At 40.9% G+C, this 16,774-nt stretch overlaps 1 protein-coding gene across 3 annotated transcripts in view; it reads right to left on the bottom strand.

The window, feature by feature from the left end:
• The window catches only part of ABCC4 (ATP binding cassette subfamily C member 4), a 228,512-nt gene that overhangs the window by 145,594 nt on the left and 66,144 nt on the right, over window positions 1-16,774 (bottom strand). For all 3 annotated transcript variants that reach the window (XM_038759284.1, XM_038759286.1, XM_038759287.1), the window contains 4 exons: window positions 15,877-16,068; window positions 7,464-7,558; window positions 7,233-7,319; window positions 2,561-2,657 (listed from right to left, as the gene is read on the bottom strand). In XM_038759284.1, the coding sequence (XP_038615212.1) occupies window positions 2,561-2,657; window positions 7,233-7,319; window positions 7,464-7,558; window positions 15,877-16,068 (471 nt within the window). The remainder of the gene's footprint in view (window positions 1-2,560; window positions 2,658-7,232; window positions 7,320-7,463; window positions 7,559-15,876; window positions 16,069-16,774) is intronic.

The following is a 16,774-nucleotide window of genomic DNA, read 5'->3' as shown; positions in this document are numbered from 1 at the left end:
TTGTAGTTACAAAGTAGAAGGGAAAGGAGCCTGCAGAGAAAGGGGCCAAGTAAAAGAGAGAGTGGAATAGCATTTCTGTCTGGCATCAGGTAAGAAAGAAGGATTATAAACTAAAGAAGGTTATTGGTTACTCACTGCCTGTCAGGTTCCTAGTTCCACAGTCTTTTTCTACTTCTTTCTCTTTAAGGGGGGGAAAGATGGCTACAGAGGCTATGAATAATAATGGGATATTAAGTGCTTATTATTTGTCAAGCACTGTAATAAGTAGTGGGGTAGATAGAAGATAATTCAATCAGAAAGTAACTGGGGCTCAGTCTAAGTAGTTGGGAGGTTAGATATTGAATTCCCATGCTCTTTCCACTAGGCCATTCTGCCTTCCTTGGGATTAAATCATGGACAGAGAGCTAAATTGACCATCTGACACTTGTGCATTGCCCATCCACCTCTTCTGGGGTTCCAGTTTTTATTCCAACTTCTCTCACTTGAATTTCACCTGAGAGATTCAGTAAAACGTATTTATGAATCTCTCATCCAGTTTACTCAAAGGATCCAGCTGCCCACATTCCCTAGGTTGGGGCTGAACCATTCTGGGATTCAGTGCCTTGGGATTCCTACCCAAGAGGGTCATGTGTCATCATGATGCAAAAACTCCACCCTTCTGCCCAAGGTGAGGGTGGGTGAAGAAGACTTTCAAAAATATTAAGAAGTTGAGAACTTTGTGGTTTGGGGCGAAGGGGTGATTTTGGTTCATTTTGATATTTAAAACACTGACTTTTAGGAGTTTGTCTTTCCCACTAGATTATAATCTCCTTGTTTGCAAGGATGGTCTTAAATTGGTATATATTTTGCATATTCCAAGGCACCTAGTGCAATGCTAGGAACTAAGTGAGTGTTCAACAAATATTAGTGACATTAATAATAATGAAAACAATAGCTATATTACATAATTCCAGAACAGACCGTGATAATGGTCAGGATAAAATTTCTATGAAACCGCTGGGGAAAATTACTACACTATAAACTCCCCAAGACTCGTCCACTGGCAACACAGATGATTCCAAAATGTTGACTACCAAACCCAATATTCATTTTAAATGTACCAACCCCTACTTTCCATGTCTTTGTTGTGAGCACAGAGAAGCAGCATGGCCTAGTGGATAGAGCATGGACCTGGCAGTTAGAAGGACCTGGGTTCTAATTTTGGCACCGTGACTTCTCTGCAGTATGACCTTGGGCAAGTTACTTCATTTCTCTGTGACTCAGTAACCTCAGTTGTAAAATGGGGATTAAGTGAGTCCCTTGTTAGGACTGTGAGCCCACTGTTGGATAGGGACTGTCTCTATATGTTGCCAACTTGTACTTCCCAAGTGCTTAGTACAGTGCTCTGCACACAGTAAGTGCTCAATAAATACGATTGATTGATTGACAGGGATTGGGTCCAACGATTAGCTGGTATTTACTTCAGTGCTTAATACAGTGCCTAGCACATACTAAGTGCTTAACAAATACCATAAAAAAGTATGCTGGCTTCATGTAATTTTCTACTTAACCTATTTTTCCTTAAAGATCATTAAAAGAATATCCTGATTAATTTAAAACACTATGTTACTGATACTTTTAACATTTATTAAGTGCTTATTAAGCATTAGGGATAGGCATATGGATGCTAATTCATTCACCATCATCATCGTCAATGATACTGATCAAGTGGTTACTGTGTTCAAAGCACTATACTAAGCGCTTGGGAGAGCACAATACAACAAAATTGGTAAACTCGTACCCTGCCCACAGTGAGCTTACAGTCTAAAGGGAGAGACAGACATTAACATAAATAATTTATAAATATTTATGATCATTGCATATTGATTACTAATAATATTATATTATTTATAATTATATATAATTCATAGCTATGAGATATTTATGTAAATGTACTACGCTTTAAAGATGTATATTTTATAGCTATGTCATTTACTTTGAAGATAAGCAGTCCCCAGCGCCTATCTCACAATCCCCATTGAAATGAGACCTATGGCAACTTCCCTTTTATCTCTCCAACTGCTCCTGACCCAGTCCCTGCATGCCATCACCAAACCCGGCTCACTCCAGATGATATTCTTCCCACTGCCACTCCTGCCCCCATTTCATTGCCTCCTCAGTCCCACAATACCAATTTCATTTTATCCCTTAGCCCTCCATTTTCTCTTCCTTCGAAGCCCATACTCTATTAACACAACTACTCTCCATCTGCCACCTCCTACTGATTTTTGGAGCCATTCTGACACCTTTCTTTCTTGTCCTCCATAACTCCCTCCCTCACCTATATCCTCTCTTTCATTCTTCCCAGCCATCCTTCAAAAAAGACTTCCTTCTTGATCCCCAAATTGACAATCATACTAATAGAATAGCACCAATTTGAATACATGAATTTTAAAAATCACATTTATTGACATTAAATACACAAAGAAGTTCATCAAGAAAGATAGGGTATATCTGAACAATACTCATAGCACAACTTGTCAATTTGTGAACCACAGCAGGAACAATACAAACTACTCACCTCATTGAGTATGAGAATCTGGCTTGCTGCTTTGAGGTACTGCAATTGGTGGGTCACTAAAATTACAACCTTCTGGTGCAAAGTTTGACAAATGCACCTGTAAATTTATGACAAAAAGAAAATGAAAACCTATTGAATATTGCAAAACTCCTTTCATTTGCAAAAATTGTTCGAACCACGTATTGTGTGGCCAACAGAGAAACGAATCCATAGAAGTGTTTTTCTGAAGTACTTTTGTCTATACAAACAACCTGATTATCTGAAACCTGCAGTGGATCCAGGAAAACTTCACGTTTGGGGTATAGCTGGGCTTGGAAGTAAGGAAGGGCAGTGGGAAGAGGCTACTTCCCTATGAACTCAGTTAAGCAGAGATTTCTTCCACAACCGTGAATGTGGAAGAAATGATTTCTATTTCTCTGACATGGAGACAACAAAATTTCTCTTTTAAGCTTGCTTCACAGTAATTATGGTATTTGTTAAGCACTCACTATGTGTCAAGTACTGTTCTAAGTGCTGGGATAAATACATGCTAATCATGTTGGACATAGTCCCTTTTCCACATGTGTTTCAAGGCCTGAGTAGGAGGGAGAAGAGTTATTTCATCCCCATTTTTCAGATTAGAAAAGTGAAGGACAGAGAAATGAAGTGACTTTCCAAGGTCACAAAGCAGGCAATGTGGAGCTAGGATTAGAACCAGGTCATCTGAATCCCAACCCTATGCTCTTTCCATTAGGCCATGCTGTGATTTTCCAGGCTATAATAGGGCAGTACTAACACCTTTGTTCTGCTTGAAAGATGCCAAAAACTTGCAGTCCACCAACAGATTGGAGTTTTCAATCCCTGTTCCCTACCCTAAAGGAAATTAGATATTAGTTGTAAAATACAAGGCATGGGATTTAATCAATTAATAGAAGTTACGGAGTGGTTCTTCTAGTAGTTATGGCTCCACCCTCAAAGTCCTGAGATTCTGGGTTTTCTCCTAAAAGCCACTGCTTCTGCTCATCTTTCCACTTGTGCTATCTTCTGTAGGTAAATAGCTTAATATCCTAATCAATTCAGTCCAAAATAACTGACTATCAGACCCGTGCTCTTTCTACTAGACCAAGCTGTTTCTCCACAGACCCTGAGGAAAGAAGAAGCCCGTGGTTACCCAGCTCAGACCATCATTCTCATTCTCTCCCTCAAAGATACACATAGCCCTGTCTCCTCCTCCACACAGTTTATTTTCCTCCCTCAAGAACACGAGGACAGAGGGCAGAGGCTGTGAAGAGCGAACCTACTGAGAGCAAGTAATCTGGGGAGTAGGCTATGGGCAGATACCCAGTGGTTAAAGAGGCCCTTGAGATGAGAAATAGGAGAAAGAATGGTAGTACCCACAGTGGAAAGCATAAAGGAAAATAAGGGAAGCTAAGGAGTCACTAATAGCTCCAATGAATGGTGTCCTGTCAATCTGTTGTGGCAATACCGCCAGGGTCATAAATGGGGCAGCTAAATTCCAGGTGGTAATTGAGCAGGGACATTTTGTTGGCTGCCCTCTGGCTCTTATTTCTGTAGTGATGCCTAATGGGAACTATCAAGACATCTTTTCACAGCAGCCTGGGTTTGGCTCTGAATCAAGATCTCCGTGGCATCCCTTTTTGCCTTTGAAAATATTCATTCATTCAATGGTATTTATTGAGTGCTTACTGTGTGCAGAGTACTAAGCGCTTGGGAAGTACAAGTTGGCAACATGAGAAGAGTGGGGGCGGTTTTTTTACTCTGTCATCTCAGAGTGCGGTCTGACCAAGTTCAACACTTGTGCCTGGGATTACAGCTCCACTGATCCAAATTGTCTGTAATTTATTCTCTATCTGGCTCTTCCGCAAATACCGGCATTTGAGTGTATAGAGAAATTTTGGATATTCTTAGATTGATGGCCATGTCAGCTGGGGATCATCTCAAAGGTTTTGAAACATTCTCTTTCCAAAGTCTCCCTTTGCCAAATTGTTTGTACATGTAGGGAGTAGAACTAATCATTGTACCACTGATGACTGAAAGCTCTAAAAGCCTCTGAAGTGATGCTTTCAGCCAAAGGCCCCAGAAAGATTTTTCAGCTCTTACTGTGAGTAAGAAACCCCCGGTCATGCAACAGGGCTTTAAAGGGCTTAAATCATAGGGAAAAGCATTCTGTATGATTCAAAGGTAAGGTTTAAGCAAAAGTTGCTACAGACAGATCAACGTGGCACCCTTTGCAATCAAGCAAAGAGAATCTTTTTTTTGTACAGAAGCATCCAAATGAATGTGAGACAAGAAAGGCAAAAGGGGAAACAGTTCCAGGTGCTCAAAAGCATGCTTCATTGTTTAATTACTCAGTCACAAAGTTCTTCCTAATGTCCAATCATTCGTTGTCTGGCTGCAAATTAAAAAATGTTACAGAAGTCTTTGCTGTGTGGGTTTACAGTCCAAAGAACCAAAAGAGAGTCCATGGAAGTACTGAAGACCTAAAGCCCTGGGAAATCCTTATGGCTTTAGGTTTGAAAAGCACCATGGCCTGGAGTCAAAGGACCTGGGTTCTAATCCCTACTCTGCCACTTGCCTGCACTTTATCTCTCTGTGCACCTCAGTTTCCTCATCTGTAAAATGGGGATTCAATATCTTTTCCCCACCTAGACTTTGAGTCCCATGTGGAACAGGGATTGTGTCCGACCTGATTATCTTGAACCTACTCCTGCTCTTAGAACCGTGTGTGACACATAAGTGCTTAACAAATATCATTCATTCATTCAATCGTATTTATTGAGCACTGTGTGCAGAGCACTGTACTAAGCACTAAAATATCATTATACTTATTATTTTATTTTGTCTTTATCCTTCAAGCTCCCCTTCTAGACTATAAATTCCTTGGGGGTAGGGGCTGTGTCGGAACTTAGTGCAGTGGTCTGCACACAGTAAGCACTCAATAAATATGACTGATTGATTGATGGGTAAGGAATGGACACTACAAGTCAGGGCAGTGAGGGACGAGAAAGTGAGTGGTTGTGTAATAAGGATTATTTGCCGTTTGAGTTATTCTGTATAAAGGAAACTAACAATGAGACACTGAGAACAAATTAGGGTAGAAATAAAGTAGCATTGCACACTTAGGAGTCTTTTCAAAACATCTTAATATCAAAACAATATTAGACAGGACAATGACATTGGAGGGAGACAGCCAGTATCTATCATTGAAAGCATTTGAATCTCCTCTTTCGCAAAGAACTGAACTAGGTGCTATAGGTATTCAGAAAAAAGTGATCTCTGTCCTCAAGGAGAGTACAATCTTAAGGAAGGAGTTTATAATCTAATGGGTATGGCAAATGAACACAAAGACCAAGATATTAAATTGAGAAAGAGTACGACCAGAAGAACAGATGATAAAAAGGGACCACTGAAGTAAACATATAGACATTATAGTGAGAATATATACTTATCTATTTACTATAAATGCTCCTTTATTTTATTTAAATAAAAGTAAAAATGATATAGCTATAGGCTTTTTTTAAAGTGGCATTGTTAAGCGCTTACTATGTGCCAAGCACTGTACTAAGCTCTGGGGTAGATACAAGGAAATAGGGTTTGACACAGTCCTTGTCCCAGATGGGGTTCACACTCAATCTCTATTTCTTACAGATGAGGTAACTGAGGCCCAGAGAAGTGAAGTGACTTGCCTTAGGTCACACAGCAGACAAGTGGTAAAGTTGAGATAAGAACCCAGGACCTCCTGACTCACAGGCCTGTGCTCTATCCACTAAGCCAGGCAGCTTCTCTATAGGCGGGTGAGGAATGCACACACTACCAAACTTCTAAACACCTGAATTTCCAAAGGTGGGCCATATAAGAAAAAAAAAGTATAGAAAGTAAATACTGTTGTATAAAAGGAGAAATCAACCAAAGCATTTTTTAACGTTTGCATTGTGAAATGGGCAATGATGAAAATAGACAGCTGAGTAAATGAGCCCAATTCTTATACTGCTATTATTAACAGCAATAATAATAATATTATTGCTATGATTAAACAGCAATAATATGGCCAAGTCACAATTCGTTCCTGAGATTTCAGCCATGAACTAATAATGTAATGTAATAATGGCATTTGTTAAGTGCTTACTATGTGCAAAGCACTGTTCTAAGCGCTGGGGGGGATACAAGGTGATCAGGTTGTCCCACGTGGGGCTCACAGTCAATCCCCATTTTTTACAGATGAGGGAACTGAGGCTCAGAGAAGTTAAGTGACTTGCCCAAGGTCACACAGCAGACATGTGGCAGAGCCGGGATTCGAACACATGACCTCTGACTCCCAAGCCCGGGCTCTTTCCACTGAGCCATGCTGCTTCTCTAAATCACTGCTCAATGGCTATCACTTTCTACAGGTGAGGAAAACCTGAGCTGTAAAAAGAGATCATGGTATTGCCCAAAGTCATTCTTTAAACTACATGTAAAGTAGCCATACCACCAACCCTGAAATTTCCAACTGTTTCTTCAACCACCAATATTTTTTTCCTCCCAACTTGCTCAAGGCTTCTTGCACATCTGTCCAAGTGAGGAAAGAAGAAATACATATAGAATCCTCTCCAAAACTATGTTTATTTCTAAAGTGACTATGAAGTGTCAGGGAGCTTAATAAAAGAGAGAGAGGAAAAGTAATAAAACTCACTGTTCAAATAAGTGTCTTGAAACTTCGGCATCCACTGCACTTAGTGGATCATCCAAGAGATAGATGTCTGCATCTTGATAAACTGCTCTAAAAGAATGTCAGAAAGGTATCAGAGTTGTGATGGAAAAATTCTGATCTCAGGTAGTCAGCCCAATAACGGACACCAATGAGAACAGAGGGATTTTATTGTACTAAGGAACCCAGTTGAAGTTCACATTTAGACTGTTTTACCTGGCAAGATTGACACGAGCTTTCTGTCCTCCACTCAGGGTGGTTCCTCGATCTCCTATCACTGTGAGATCACCATCTTCCAGAAGTTGTAAATCCTGCCAAAAGAAAAAAACCAGAACTTTATGTGCCGACCCAACCTTAGAACAATCTATTAATCCTGATTTGAGCTTGTTGTCAAAAAGTATATAACATGCTTAAAAAGTCAAGCTTTTTCCTACAGATTTCTCAAAGGTTGTGAGAAAATCTCCAACTTTTCTTTCCTTCTAATGTAAATTTCTTATTTATATTTACACTTTTAAAGGGCACAGTTCAAACGGTAAACTGACCGTATAGGAAGTCAATAAAGCTGTGCTCTATTCCTGAACCTCTTACTGGCTTGGAACTCTGAAAATAAATCACCATTACCAAGTCCATTATCATTATTGCTTCCCTCTAAATAAATGACTTTCATCCCACCAAACAGGAGCAAAGTACAACCCTGGTAGAGCTGGATGAAAATAGGATTCTGCCTGGCTTCTGACAACCACCCTCTGCGACCCTAGATACTGCCTTCAGTGTCTCCACCTGATTTCTAATATGAGAAATATTGAAGAAGAGGAAATAATGGCAGCAATTACAGACAAATGCACTGTCATCCTCTCCAACCACCAGGAAGACGGTAAGTAACAGGAAAACCAAATGTTAGACCTTCATGATGCAGTAGCAACACCTATCACTGATGAATTGTACAGTGACCCGTATCTGGTAGGCAAAAGCAAGACCACAATGAAACCTAAAGCCTAATTCCAAGCATCACAGTACAACCTCCGACTGCTGGCTACCATGGGAGCAGTAAGGCCTGGAAAGATGGGTTGAGAAAACAATTGGTCTCTGAAATACTGACACTTGACTGCCCTTACCAACAAATCTCAGCCACTAATGGGAGACTAGGACAATTGTGTTTACTGTACAAATTCCTTTCTAGACTGAAATCTTTCTGGGGGCAGGGAACGTATCCATTAACTCTCTTGTGTCGTACTCTTCCAAGCACTTAGAGCACACAGTAAGTGCACAATCAATTCCACTGATTTGAAAGTGTAAAAAAGGCATACACAGAATCACAGATAAATTCAACGGATTAATAGCTCTAGAATACCTTGAGTTCTGAGAGAAAATTTGGTTCTATTCTTTGGCAAGAACACTATTCAGGAAGCAGAGAATGTTCATCCAACAAAGCAAGCCATACTGCAGTTTACGATAAAAGGAATTCAGCAGACACTAATAAGCCTAGAATTGGAGAAGCAGCGTGGCTTAGAGGAAAGAGCCCAGGCTTGGGAGTCAGAGGTCATGGGTTCTAATCCTGGCTCTGCTGCTTGTCAAGTGACTTGCCCAAGGTCACACAACTAACTTCTCTGTGCCTCAGTCACCTCATCTGTAAAATGGGGATTAAGACTGTGAGCCCCCCGTGGGACAACCTCATTACCTTGTATCTACCCCAGTGCTTAGAACAGTAGCTGGCACATAGTAAGCGCTTAACAAATACCAATATTATTATTATTAATGTAGTACAAGTTTTCTTTAAAGAAGAATTTTGTGAGAATGCAAGGTCATACATTTAAGAACTGATGTCCACGGGATGACATTTACACCTTCAATTTTTGACAATTATCTAAGGCTTTTTAATCTTCTTTCCTTAGCACTCTTTAAAAAACAATCAGTAGTAAGGGGAACCCAAAGTTCAGTCTCAAATTCAATGCAACTCTTTAATCCTTTCATGGTTTTACAAACTACAACTAAAAGCATAGAAATTTTAATATAAACAATACTCAGGGTACTCCTTAGCCTTTGTCAATTGAAAAGAAAGAAAAGATGATAGGTGTCAACTCCATTTCTAAGATTACCCAAAATACTGACAGAACCTTTATCCTCATCTTTCTGATGACACTGTGGCCTTCAACTGAGTTGTTACTTGATGATACCCAAATGGAACTACCCAATATCTGTGACTATAGCACTGGGGGCTCCTTCTGCAGTCTCCACCACTAAGTCACTCATTTTTCTGGTCCATTTGGGCCAATAGAGATTGGTAATGTGGAAGAAACATCTATTGCCACTGCTGCCACTAGAGAAACCAGTCCAAGTTCTGGTAGAACTAGATGGTTCTCATGAAGGAACTGAACCGCTGACACTATTTTCTCCCCTTTCCATATATATCCTGTTGGCAGGAACCAATCTGAGGAAATTTCCACAGGCAGTCCTGGGAGAACCAATGAGGAAATGGCCCATAAACTCCCCATAAATCAAAACTTTTAACTGAAGGTCATCCTGGAAGCTCTAACTTTTTGTGGTGAGCTGTACCTAAACAAATACAAGCTTCTCTTTTATCCACTGGAAGTGAAGGATGGAGGAAAGGAAATGTCACACTACAGGAGAGAAGGCCCCCCCAAATCTTTTCCTCCTTCTATTTCCCCATCTGTTTCAATGATTAGCTGGTGAAACTGCCACCTGAATGAAAAAGCAGCTCTTGAGTTTCATTCTTAGATTGGCTTTGACCCTTGGGCATTGTTTTACATTACTGCCTCTTCCTGAGTTCTGAAGCTAGAAACCTCCCAGTGCTAAATATGTGTGTGTGCATGTATAATAATAATAATAATAATTATTATTATTATTATTATGGTATTTGTTAAGTACTTACTATGTACCAGGCATTGTACTAAGCACTGGGTGGATATAAGCAAATCGGGTTGGACACAGTCACTGTCCCACTTGGGGCTCACAATCTCAATCCACATATTACAAAAATGAGGTAACTAAGGCACTGAGAAGTTGGGTGACTTGCCCAAGGTCACACAGCAGAGAAATGGCAGAGTGGGGATTAGAACCCATGACCTTCTGACTCCAAGGCCCATGCTCTATCCACTAGGCCATGCTGCCTCTCATACAAAATGTGGACAACCTCAGTGATAGCAAATACATTCTATGATACAATTACCCAGCAATGTAGAGGTCCTCTTTAGATATTAAGTGTTTTTACTTACTCCATATATTTGTGTTTTATTGAGTTTAGTTCAGTTTTTTTCCACCTGATTTGCTTCTTAAAAGAAACTTCAACTCAGTTATAAGGCTAGTGTACTATTTTCTAGAACAGACACATAAACTCTTCAGAATCACTACTTTTAACATTCTCAGTGAATGCTGTCCTCTCACAGAGGCCAGTAGGTCTGTGATTAGTGTTTGCCTGATTTTCCAACCTCCTCTAGATCCAATCTCAGCTACTAAAGTGATTTTGAAAGACACTGAAGTATACAGAGTATGGCCAATTTCACAAGAATGCAATTTATGGATTTTGTCCCAGTAAAAGCATGTCTGGTCTAGAATATGAGTCCTCCCTATCAGCGGGAAAGGGCAATCACATTCACCCAGATGGAAGTTTCTTCAGCTGCATTTTAACCTTTGGGTTGCTTCTGAACTCTTTGGGAGGAATGCGATGCCAAGATATAGATTCAAAAACAGCAGCTGGTGCTTCAAAGTAAGCATACGTCAGGACGATAGAGGACTGACTACCTTTCCAATCGTAGAGTATGAAATGAGTAAGTGGGCTCACACCCATGGGCCAGGGTCCCATGCACTGATAAAATCCCTCCACCAGCACTGCCATCTTTCAACACAAAGGACAGCTCCCTGTAGGCTCCATGACATGTTGGCACGTTTTGCTCTAAGAAACATCTTCTAGACTGTGAGCCCGTTGTTAGGTAGGGACCAATTCTACATGTTGCCAATTTGTACTTCCCAAGCACTTAGTACAGTGCTCTGCACACAGTAAGCACTCAATAAATACAACTGAATAAATTATTTAAGCAAAACCCTTCAAAATATGATAAATGGAAGATATATAAGGGATACTGATGATCTGCTCATAGTTTAAACTGCTAAGTCCCTGATGTTCCAAGCAGGGAGGTGGCACCAGGGAAGAGGTAAGTAGGATTTTCCATAGAGAGGACTACTTGTACATGGGGAGCGGAATGGGGCGGATGCGTGGCTCCCTCAGAAACCAAAGGGTGTAACCTGGAGCTGAACGCCCCAGGACAGGGGGTAACACAATCTGAGTCACCACAGCTCTGGATCCCCTAGCTGGACAGAGAGATCTGCCACCACCAACACCACCATTACCTCACCCAGGACCTGAGCGCAGGGAATGGACCGGGGATGCAGTTTCCTACAAAACCAAAGCATGTGTGGGTGAAATTGGACCTGATCCTTACGACAGGGCCCAGGGAGAAGTCATTCTGAGCTGCTGCAGCTGGGCCTCTCCTAGCTCCTCAGGAGGATTTGTGCTGCTCGGGGACTGTCTCTCTATTTGTCAGTCCAGAGCGGGGACAGCAGGAAATCATTTATGGTTCTCTATCCACTAAGCAGCTCTATTCACTAAGCAACATAGCTTAGTGGATAGAGCACAGGCCTGAGAGTCAAAAGGACCTCGGTTCTAATCTTAGCTTTGCCACATGTCTGCTGTGTCACCTTGGGTAAGTCACTTAACTTCTCTATGCCTATGTTCCTGCATTTGTAAAATGGGAATTAAGAGTGTGAGCCCCATGTGGGACAGGGACTGTGTCAACCTGATCAACCTGTATCTACCCCAGTGCTTGGAACAGTGCTTGGCACACCGTAATAATAATAATAATAATAATAATAATAATAATAACGGTGGTATTTGTTAAGCACTTACTATGTGTCAAGCACTGTTCTAAGCACTGGGGTAGATACAAAGTAATCAGGTTGTCCCACATGGGGCTCACAGTCTTAATCTCCATTTTACAGATGAGGAAACTGAGGCTCAGAGAAGTTAAGTGACTTGCCCAAGGTCACACAGCAGACAAGTTGTGGAGCTGGGTTTTCAACCCATGACTTCTGACTCCAAAACCTGGGCTCTTTCCACTGAGCCACACTGCTTCTCTAGCACTTAACAAGTACCACAATTACTAATATTAGTATTATTATTACAGTTCTCTCTGGCCCCAGTCCCAGGATGGGCAGAGGAGACAAGATGAGAAGTCCCATGTTATTTTAAAAAATGATCAAAAATATATCTCTCCAGAGCCAGCAGTGGTCCTAGGCATGGGCAACCCCTGGACCAGGAACTGCTGCAGCCACAGTCCATAGGGGAGGTCAGAGGGCACCAAGCAAGTGTCAAATTGCATCACATCACTGGCACAGGAAGATAGGGCCAAGTTTCATAGGATGTCTACACAAACTCATCAAATGCCTCTTATGCAAATCACACCTCTGTCGCAGACCCCTTTCTAAAAATTCAATCATTTAATCTTCACCCAGTGCAATCCACCTGCCTGTTTTGTTGGTTTTTTTTTTGTGTGTGTGTGTGTGCGGTGTATGTGTGCGTGTGGCGTTTGTTAAGTGCCAAGCACTGCACTAAGAACTATGGTAGATACATGATAATCAGATCCTACACGGGGCTCAGAGTCTAAGTACGAGGGAGAATGGTTATTAAATCCCTATTTTGGAAATGATGGAACTGAAGCACAGAGTAGTTAAGTGCCTTGACCGAGGTCACACAGAAGGTAAGGGACTGAGCTAAGATTAGAACCCAGGTTCACCGACTCTCAGACCCATATCCATCCACTAAGCATGCTGCCTCAGCATGATCTCAGCCTACATGTTTTTCACTCCAGATTTTGTGCATTTCTTTCTCTCCCTCACAGAAATTAACCCATTTGAACTCTAGCAAATCCAAAAGAGAGGTAACGAAAAGGTATCCTAGAAGGTATGCACACAATAAATGCTCAATAAATACGACAGTGATGAAGTGTAGAAATCATAGCTGCAATCTTTGGAGGAATGGATAATTGTTTTTCCCAGTGAAAACTGGAAATGACAATGGTTCAGAACATTTTTAAAAATCATAACACCAAAATCCTTTTCATTTGAAGATACAGAAAACCATTCCTACTGCTGAAAGTTGGTGTAACAAGTGCTTAGTACAGTGCTCTGCACACAGTAAGCTCTGAATAAATACCACTGATGATAACAGTTTCTGATTGGACCTGGGCAGGATCCTGGGTCATAAAGTCATAGGAGTACTGTTATCTAGTGACAGGTAGTGTAGACGTGAGGAGAGAGACCATGAATTGGCAATGCTGGCCACTGCATGTGGAATGCCGATCCAGGCTTGCCAACAGGCAGGCCAAACGGAGGGAGCAGAGAGAGTAAAGTTGGAGCCACCAGATTAATGGGATAAGCCCAGCCGATGGTCTTTTCATCATTGCACTGAAACACCCCCCCAACATATTTCTAGGGGTTTTCTCCCATCACTACCCAGGTGTAGAGGCTGCCCATATTTATGGGCATCATCAGGTTTAGCTATTTTTTTAATGATCTGTCAGTGAGTTTACAGAAGATTGGCCATCTTGCTCCCTGGGCATTGCACATACTACAGTTTAAAGGCACAGAGTACTTTTGTGTGGGTGGGGGCCTGCTTAGATGGAGAAAAGACAGCCAATGTGCTCCTTCGGGACAACCATTTCTGTGATCACATCTAGTCCACTTCCCCTGAAACAGTTCCTTAACGCAGCTCAAAGAGGAGTGGTGAGAACAAGAAGCATCAATGTGGGAGGGGAAGTCTCTGCTTGAAACAATGGTGTGCCTTGCCACAAAGAAAAGCTGTTTTCCACTTCTATGAGGTGCATTATGAATCAACAGTATTTATTGAGTGCTTACTGTGTGCAGAGTAATCAATCATATTTGAGTGCTTAGTGTGTACAGAGCACTGTATTAAGTGCTTGGGAGGGATAATACAACACAGTTGCTAGGCATTCCCTCTTCACAACAGCTTAGAGTCTAGTACATTAATGTACACTTTGGATTGATGGGTGAGCTAAGAGGCTAGTCCTCTATGTTTACTCATGTCTTATCAATGGCTCCACTTAGAAAATTCTAAGAGTCCTTACTTCATCATCATCATCAATCGTATTTATTGAGCGCTTACTATGTGCAGAGCACTGTACTAAGCGTTTGGGAAGTACAAATTGGCAACATATAGAGACAGTCCCTACCCAACAGTGGGCTCACTTGCAACAATGCCTCACCTTATTTCCTTTTCATCCCTCAGACCATGAATCCCATGTGGCCAAGGGACTGTTAAGCTCTCCTCCAAACTGTTAGCTCATTGTGGGCAGGGAACGTGTCTACCAATTCTGTTATACTCTCCCAAATGCTCAGTACAGAGCTCTGCGCACAATAAGCGCTCAATAAATATGATCGATTGACTGTGTCCAACCCGATTATCTTGTATCTACCCCAGTATTTGGTATAGTGATTGGAACATAGTAAGTGCTTAACAAATACCACAAATCATTATTAATATTATGTTCTTAGACTTTTTACCCGATTGTAGTCCAAAAGAGCACTCTGCTCTCCTCTAATGCACAAAAATTTATGCTATGGTATACTCTGAGTCTAATGTCTCACACACATGCAGAAACAATTTCTTTCCAGGACGGAGTCACACTGTATCTAAACTACTGTTGGCCAATTTATTCCTTAAATTCCTACCTGAGTTCTAACCAAAACACAAACAGAAGACATGCATTATGGCAGAACTTTATTTAGTCAGGACAATTGTATTCAGTTTTTTTTTTGGGGGGGGGGCGTTTAGGTCGAGGAGGGGCTAAAAAAAACCTGTTAAACTATAACAAGCAACTGCTTTTCTTCTGCATGACATCAAACTGCCTCCTGCAATACAATACTCCACTCATCTGTCAAACAAAATGTCTGTTCCTTCACAAAGCTAGTTTACTGCCTTCAGTACCAAACCTTTCAAAGTAAGACCCACCATTTCCCCAAGAAATAATAGAACAGCAGGATGTGCAGCTTGTATTGTCCAGATCCAATGGATAACCCTTTGGCACTATTATTCACTCTGCATTTTACATCCCAAAGAGACCGGTATGTAAGGATTGCTGGCTAGACAAAAAGGGATAAATGATATCAACTCCTATCTCCTTTCTTTAACTTTTCTACACAAGCTGTGTTGAGTTTTCATCAATTAACCCCGATAGCTGATAAAAATTGGTTACAAAACAAACATTTAACCTATCTCTTTCAAGCTGAAACTCAGCTGACCGTGCCTGCTTGCAAGCACATAATGAAACTCCCTCTAGTGAGCTTCTCTAGAATTTAAGGAATATTTTCCTGCATCCAGTCTCTTTCCTCACCACTCAACTGGTATTTAAACAGTTGAATCTTTTTCACCAGAAGATGAACTAAACTGTTTGTGATCATAAAAGGAAAAGTTGCTATAGGGTTTAAAAAAGAGTCCTGGTAAACTAAATTGTAACTAAAGACTTCAATAACTAGTACACGGCTCATGCTTATCCAGAAAAAGCTATATTTTTATTTAATGCCAGAATAGTTGACTTACCTTTTTAAGAGCACAGGCTTTTATTACTTTTTCGTATCTCTCTTTTTCATAGTTCTTTCCAAAGAGGATGTTGCTTCTCACAGTGCCTGCAAACACCCAAGGCTGCTGAGAAACATAGGCAATTCTTCCCCTCACATTGACCAAACCTTGGCACTTGGGTAGTTCACCTAGCACGGCACTTAAGAGAGATGACTGCAAAGAGAATTATAGTCTTTAATACACAATCTTATAAAAAGGCAAAGAAAAATGGAAGCCTAGGCGTTCTGAAGCACTGGAGCATGTTGAGGGATAATTTAATCCAATTATTTGAATAAGCACAAGGATTGAATAATAATAAAATGATTTGGTATTTATTAACTACTTCCTATGTATCAAAGACCTGTGCTAAGCACCGAGGCAGATTCAGATAATCCAATCAGACACAATCCCTACCCACTTGGGGCTCACAATATAAAGTTAGGGAAAGGAGGCATTTTTTCCCCAGAGAGGATAAGTGACTTGCCAAAGGTCACACAGGAAGTCAATAAAAAGCAAATTCCTAAAGTACTTAACCAAATTAAATGACACAGTTTCAAAGTTAAAATAGTGAATAGTGGAAAGTGGGAAATCAGGGCTGTTTTGATGACCTTGAATTCTCTCTGCATGTATAGAGCTGGAATAGGATACACATTTTTAGCATATTATATTCAGTGCGGATGACATACTCGCCCACTAGACTGGAATATTTATGCTATTTTATGTATGTAGGAATAACTCAGGCAAATCTTTGAAATATGTAGATTAGTGTAATTAATGAGCAAATCTGCTCTGCGGAAATGCCTGTTTTGATAAGGCTCAGAATTCTCTTCCTTGTGGGGCATGAAAGAAAAGTGGGAGTGGGGAAAGAAAGAGATGCGAG

Source organism: Tachyglossus aculeatus, chromosome 17, assembly GCF_015852505.1.
Source record: "Tachyglossus aculeatus isolate mTacAcu1 chromosome 17, mTacAcu1.pri, whole genome shotgun sequence".
Classification (NCBI taxonomy): Eukaryota; Metazoa; Chordata; class Mammalia; order Monotremata; family Tachyglossidae; genus Tachyglossus; species Tachyglossus aculeatus.
Note: the sequence above shows the minus strand (reverse complement) of the source record. Positions and strands in the feature narration are given on the sequence as shown.